We start from the raw sequence: 6843 nt of genomic DNA, 5'->3' as shown, positions 1-6843 counted from the left end.
AACAAAACAACAATGAGACAAATGAACCAAAAACAGTTTGAGAGCATTTTTTATTAGCTTCTATTTACAGAGATAAAAAAAATTCCAACGTTCCATGACTGCACAATGCATTGTTGCTATGTTGTAAATGCTGTGTTGTAGATTGTACCACAACATAAAGCTGTTCAGTCCATTTTAATCACTTTTTGCCTTCAACCATGATGATGTGGTAACCAAACTTTGTTTTCACAGGAGGATCTGTGTATACAGGTTTGTCCATAGTGCTGATGGCTAGTGCAAACGCTGCATCCTGAAACGGTCCCACCATTGATCCTCTTGTCATCCAGCCAAGGTCACCCTGTCATATACAAAACAAAACTTTAAGCTATATAAGGCGCCATTAAGATATTTAGGTCTTGATACTTTCAAAAAAGCAGAATTCGAATAACAAATTACTGAGTACATACTTTGATCAAAACTGTAAAACAGTAGGTATATACATTTCTGAAGGTACTAGGCAACAGATTCTTCCAGGTGAATTTTTTAGTTTTCGACCTCAATGCACAATTCAGGTGACGTGTGATAATACAGTACTTTAAACTTATAGACAGTTTTTTTTATTATTATTATAATTATGAATATACACTTTTATATAACTTATTTTGTTAATCAGATTTAGAATATTGAGTATGTAGGAAAGCACATTTCATTGTCAACAAGTACCACTGTATGCTGTGTTTGTGAACAAATAAAACTGTTTTAGCAGTTTATGATACAGAAAGGATGGACAGAGTAAGTGCTAGCGAAATATTATGAGAACTTTTAATATGGGTTCAGTGTCTGATGCAAATTCGATTTTGAGGGATTTTCCTGCATGGATAGTGCATTGAGTGGCATCTTCTGATAAAACAAACCATATTTATCATATCATACACTGTTATATACATACAAAATAATGTCTTACTCCTTGTCTGGCCTTGTCCTCACTGTATTGTGTTGCTACCTCACTGAAGCGCATACCAGATTTGAGTTTCTCCATTGCTTCCATACACTTGCCATGTTTTTCACACAGAATATGCCGAACCTATCAGAAAATAGACAAGATAAAAATAAAAATGGATTGATATGAACAACATGTCATTTATTTAAATAGCGGTTTGACAGTGACAATGAGACGTCGCATCATTCATTAAAATGGCTTCTGTGACACCTTAGCAAATTTGCAAAAAAATTTGCATACTGCACTATATTAAGACAAGATGGAAGAAAAGCAACAATAGACAATGCCAATACAAGCATTTGAGAAGTAAAATAAAAAGTGAAAATGTTATTCTAATTTCATATAATGATAAAATAAAAAGATTAACTTTTATAAATTAACATTTAATAAACAATTATAGATGTATTCATATGATCATATAAATGTACAGTGGCAAGAAAAAGTATGTGAACCCCTTGCAGAATCTGTGAAAATGTGAATAATTTTAACAAAATAAGAGGGAACATACAAAATGCAGGTAAGATATTCTACATAAAAGATGTTTACATATAGTCCACAAGACAAAAAAATAGCTGAATTTATAAAAATGACCATGTTCAAAAGTTTATGAACCCTTGATTCTTAATACTACGTGTTGCTCCCTGGGTGATCCACAACAGTTTTTTTGTTTTGTTTTGTAATGTGATGGTTGTTCTTGAGTCTCTTGTTTGTCCTGAGCAGTTAAACTGACCAACGTTCTTCAGAAAAATCCTCCAGGTCCCGAAAATTCTTCAGTTTTGAAAACTTAGGATGAAGATGTCCAAATATTTCTTATTTTATTTAACTATCCATTTTTTCTTTTCATTTAGTACTCCCCTCCAGAATCAACAGAAGATACTTACATGTACAATTTACCTTGATCTTCAAATTCAAAAAGTTTTCATCCTCAGTGTGAAAAGATGGATCTCAAAATCATACAGTCGCTGCTGGAGAGGGTTCAAATATGCAAAAGATACTGGAAAACTGAAGAATTTTTAGGACCTGGATGATTTTTCTGAAGAATGTTAAGCAGTTCAACAGCTCAGGACAAAAAAGGGACTCAAGAACAACCATCACAAAACAAAAAAAAACAGTTGTAGATAATCCAGGTAATGACACACAGTATTAAGAATCAACGGTACATAAACTTTTGAACAGGGTCATTTTATAAATTCAGCTTTTTTTTGTTGTCTCGTGGACTATATTTAAACATCTATTATGTAAAATGTCAAATTTTTTCTTGCCACTGTATATTCCTAGGAACTGAGAATCAGTGTAATTCCTGTTATTCAAAAAAACTTTAAATACTAAGATGAAAAGGACCATATACCAATTCTTTTTCAAGACCAAGTAAAGAAAATTTAAGGAATATATTGAAGGGAACACAATACGTCAATAATATCAAAGCAAGAAGTGCTGCACTGGGTGTAAAATCTCAGTGCTCTTTGGTTGTATGGGATAATTAAGTTCAGAAACAAAGGTAGTCCAAGGCACTCGATGGGTGTGTTGAAAAAGTTAAAAAGCCTTTATTTTTTCATGGCTTAAACATTTCAAATTGGTGACAGGTACACCTACACGTTGCGGCTTTACATGCCTTCGTCAGGGTGTGTATAACAAACAACATCTCAAGCTCATTTTTAACCAGCCATTAATTGATCAAATTACAGACACTTGGTCACTCTGTGTAAGGAAACAGAGAGAGAAGTTTAAAAGGAAGTTTACCAACCAATGGTTTAATAAAACTGTCCACAGAGCCAGCTTCAAAATTTGTGGACAGTTTTATTAAACCATTGGTTGGTAAACTTCCTTCATTTATTCAGGATACAACCCATGTGTTGAATACCATCAAAAAAATGAAAACTACTGAATCCTCCATATTGGTGACTATGGATGTTGAATCACTGTACACAAACATAGACCATAAGGATGGGCTGGAAGCATTATCATACTATTTAGATATGAGATCATCGACTGAAAGGACACCTGCATGTTTTATTGTGCAATTAGCAGAATGGACATTGAATAACAACATTTTCTTGTTTCAAGATGAATTCTATAAACAAATTAAAGGTACAGCTATGGGTGCCTGTTTTTCCCCAAATTATGCAAATTTATTTTGGGGATTTTGGGAAAAGAAATGTGTATTTTCTGACTTAAATCCATATTTAAAGTATGTGAAATGGTGTGGTAGATATATAGATGACATTATATTGATATGGACAGGGTCTGAGGCAGATCTGCAAGCTTTTCACACATATTTAAACAATACCAATGTAAACTTGAAGTTGAGTCTAGATTTTTCACACACTCAGATTAATTTTTTGGACATAAAAATCGTTAAAGAAAGTAATGGAGTGATGCATACCACTATTTTTAGGAAAGAAACTGACAGAAATACCATATTAAGAGCAGACAGCTTTCACCCTTTATGGATGACTGAGAATATTCCTTTTGGCCAGTTCCAGAGGTTGAAAAGAATATGTGATAAGGAAGAAGATTTTAACATCAGGGCACAAGATATGACTCAAAGATTTAAGGAACGAGGGTATAAAAATAGTGTGATTAACAGAGCATACAATAAAGTGAGAAACATTAGTAGAGATGAGCTATTACAACAAAAACATGAATCACAAGATTCTGATAATTCGGTTTATTTCGTGACACAGTATAGCACAGAGGCTAACAGAATTAAGAAAATTATAAAAAGTAATTGGGAAATAGTTATGAGTGATCCTTATCTAAGAGAAGTCATGCCTGAATCTCGTTCTATTGCATTCCGGAAAGCACCCACGATTAAAGATAAAATAGTAAGAAGCCATCTTCCCTCTAAGAAATCATCTTCCCTCTAAGAAATCAAACACCTGGCTAAGTTTGAGTACAGGAAATTACAGGTGTGGCAACTGTAATCACTGCGATAATATGATTAAGACCAATATATTTAGAGATGTGATCTCAGACTTAGAATTTAAAATTAGATAATTTATTAATTGCAATACTTCATTCGTGGTGTATAGGTTGGAGTGTCCATGTGGCTGCTTTTACATAGGGATGACTACAAGAAAATTAAAGACAAGATTATCAGAACATAAAAATGCTATTTGAGTCTGTAACTCCCTATACCCTATGGCTATACATTATAGAGATACAAATCATGGTAGCCCGAGTACACTGAAAATAATCGGCATTGAGCATATTCCTAAATCAATAAGAGGAGGAGATAGGGTTAACAGGCTTTTAAAAAGAGAGTCTTTCTGGATCTATACACTGAAAGCAACTACTTTTCCAGGCTTAAACGGAGAGTTAGATTTTGTACCATTTTTGTAATATAATTTAGTTCTTTCTAGTAATATGTTACATTATGAATTATTTGATGTTTATATGAATTATAAACATCAATTATTTCAATTATATGAATTACTTGATTTATGTATTTCTATGTCTAACTTAATTTCATTGTTGACTATATACAATATTGATTCGTGCAATTTTGACTTGTATACATCTTTGATATTTATGATTGTTTATTTTATTTTATATCTTTTTCTCTCTCTCTCTCTCTCTCTCTCTCTCTGTTTCCTTACACAGAGTGACCAGGTGTCTGTAATTTGATCAAATAATGGCTGGTTAAAAATGAGCTTGAGATGTTGTTTGTTATACACACCCTGACGAAGGCATGTAAAGCCGCAACGCGTAGGTGTACCTGTCACCAATTTTAAATGTTTAAGCCATGAAAAAATAAAGGCTTTTAACTTTTTCAACACACCTATCGAGTGCCTTGGACTACCGTTGTTTCTGAACGTCAATAATATGTTTTCTAAATGTAAATGTAGGGAGACACACAATGAGTTGTATTAACAATACTTCAGAGTTTGAAAATACAACTTCCAACAGATCTCCATTACTTCTTCATTCATGTGACAAAAAAAGTAGCTTGAATACCTCAGTTCTCGACCACTAGAATATTGACATAACATTTACTTTTCCTTCTGATCACACAGCAAAAAAGTGATGTAGTTCCTCAGTATTCTTGTCATGTTTTTCAGTGCAAAAATCAAGATGCATTTACTGGAGAAACAAAATGAAATAAAATATGAAATCTTAGCAAAATAAAGTGAGTTTGTGCATAAAACAAGAACAAATATCTGCCAATGGGCTAAGAAAAAAAATGTACTTAATTCAAAGGGAAGTTTTCATAAATCACTGAAAGATATTTGTTCTTGTTTTAAGCATAAACACTTAATTCTGTTAAATTTTACATTTCAACCTCAAGTAAATGGATCAAAGATGTTTAGAAATAGGTAGTGGAAAAGATGACAAAAATACTGATGAAGAAGATTTACAAAACTTTATGAATTTAAGACTTTTCACTCTGATTTAAGAGCGAATTAAGAATTTTTAAGACCCGCAGGTCGCAGGAACCCTGATTATAGTTTTTATTAATAGAATTCATGTTTAACCTTTTATATTTTCTGCTTTTATTTTAATTTCAGTTAAAGTTGTAATTTTTTGAGTATTTTTTGAGTTATTTAAATGTCTATATACTTTTTACGAATTCGTATTTCAGTTTGTTTATTGTAGTACCGTACGTCAAATTTAAACTAAAAGATGTTTTAGTTTTAGTAGAAATGTAGCCTTGCCAACTATCTGAAATATATATTTATTTCAGCTAACATTATATACAATATTTCCACTAACAATATTTTATTTTTAAGTGACGATGGTTTTAGTGAACTATAATAACTCAGCAGAAAACAGACGTTTACCTTCACAGCTGTACCTCCTTTCTGAGCCTTCTCCTTCTTATCACTGTCCCCACTGCCTGAAGCAGCAGCCCCTGCAGAAATACACATCTACGTTAGCATCTAAACAAGACAATTTAAATAATACTTATCCATTTATATGTCTATTTTGAAATTCATTTCACTTCACGCATTTCACACATGTATACTGTTATATACTTATACATCACATTTAGTACAATGGCCAATAGAATAAACAATGGGCTGAAGAGTTTAATTAACACTTTTGTAAAACAAGCTGAAATAGTATAGCAATGTTTACAATCAGTTAGCCACAGACGCTAAGCTAGCAGTCAGCAAATATTAGTGCAACACTCAAATATGCCAAAAGTTGGGATATGGTGTTCGTAAAATTTTGTTAATTCAGCATCATATAATTGGTGTTTACCTTTAGCACCTTTACCACCCTTTCCTTTTGGTGGCATGTTCTATCTCCTCGTGTCGGATGTGTTTCCACTGAACCCTTAGCTAGCACACAGGAGCTGTTCCCACGCGGTTAGCCTTAAAATTGCGGGGCAGCTTTTTTTCAGCGTACAGTTTTACAGTATACGTTGTTTCAGTCTGTATTGTGTAGCAAACAGCAAATGCAACAACAGAAGCCGATTATAAGAAAGTATAATATAGCGCAAATGCAACCCTTTGCGCAGACATGAGTGGAAAGGATGTGCTTGAATACATTTAAGAAACATGAACAGTTTTCTGTTTTCCCTTAAGCGATGATCGATTTTTTTTTTCATTCATGGTGATGAGCAGTATATGGGTTAATATGTTTTAATTACAAAGGTATTTTTCCATGTTATGTTTAAAGCAGATTATAATAGTAGGATTTTCAATGCTGCGCAAATGTGTCCAAGCGAGGATGCTCGTGAACAACCGAACACAGCCTCGTGATGACGTAATCCTAATACTTTTGTGAAAGGTAAAGATTTTTATCGCCAAAAAATCGTTAAAATGTTGTATGTGATTAGTTTTGCGCAGTTATATTTTACATTACGCATCCGTCATTTTAATTAAGCAATTTGTTCGTCTTTAGGCAGCTAAAGTTCG

At 33.0% G+C, this 6843-nt stretch overlaps 2 protein-coding genes across 2 annotated transcripts in view; one reads left to right on the top strand and one right to left on the bottom strand.

Moving 5' to 3' along the window:
* Positions 1-6843, top strand: part of LOC307140158 (uncharacterized protein) — a 338069-nt gene that overhangs the window by 172987 nt on the left and 158239 nt on the right. The gene's annotated exons all lie outside the window — the stretch shown is intronic.
* pin4 (protein (peptidylprolyl cis/trans isomerase) NIMA-interacting, 4 (parvulin)) lies at positions 32-6451 on the bottom strand. Its single transcript, XM_079838180.1, has 4 exons — positions 6185-6451; positions 5761-5831; positions 944-1063; positions 32-337 (listed from the first exon to the last, which is right to left on the bottom strand). Exons 1-4 carry the CDS (start codon positions 6219-6221, stop codon positions 179-181), a joined length of 387 nt encoding a protein of 128 aa, XP_079694306.1. The 5' UTR covers positions 6222-6451; the 3' UTR covers positions 32-178.

Source organism: Gobio gobio (assembly GCF_949357685.1).
Source record: "Gobio gobio genome assembly, chromosome: 16".
In the NCBI taxonomy this organism is placed as follows: domain Eukaryota; kingdom Metazoa; phylum Chordata; class Actinopteri; order Cypriniformes; family Gobionidae; genus Gobio; species Gobio gobio.
Note: the sequence above shows the minus strand (reverse complement) of the source record. Positions and strands in the feature narration are given on the sequence as shown.

What these genes read in the sequence shown, in the direction of transcription:
- pin4 (XM_079838180.1), bottom strand. Translation starts at nt 6,221, where the DNA reads ATGCCACCAAAAGGAAAGGGTGGTAAAGGTGCTAAAG. An exon ending in AAGGAGGTACAGCTGTGAAG is followed by an intron (nt 1,064 to 5,760) that starts GTAAACGTCTGT and finishes ATTTTCTGATAG; the next exon opens with GTTCGGCATATTCTGTGTGA. An exon ending in AGGACAAGGCCAGACAAGGA is followed by an intron (nt 338 to 943) that starts GTAAGACATTAT and finishes TGTATATGACAG; the next exon opens with GGTGACCTTGGCTGGATGAC.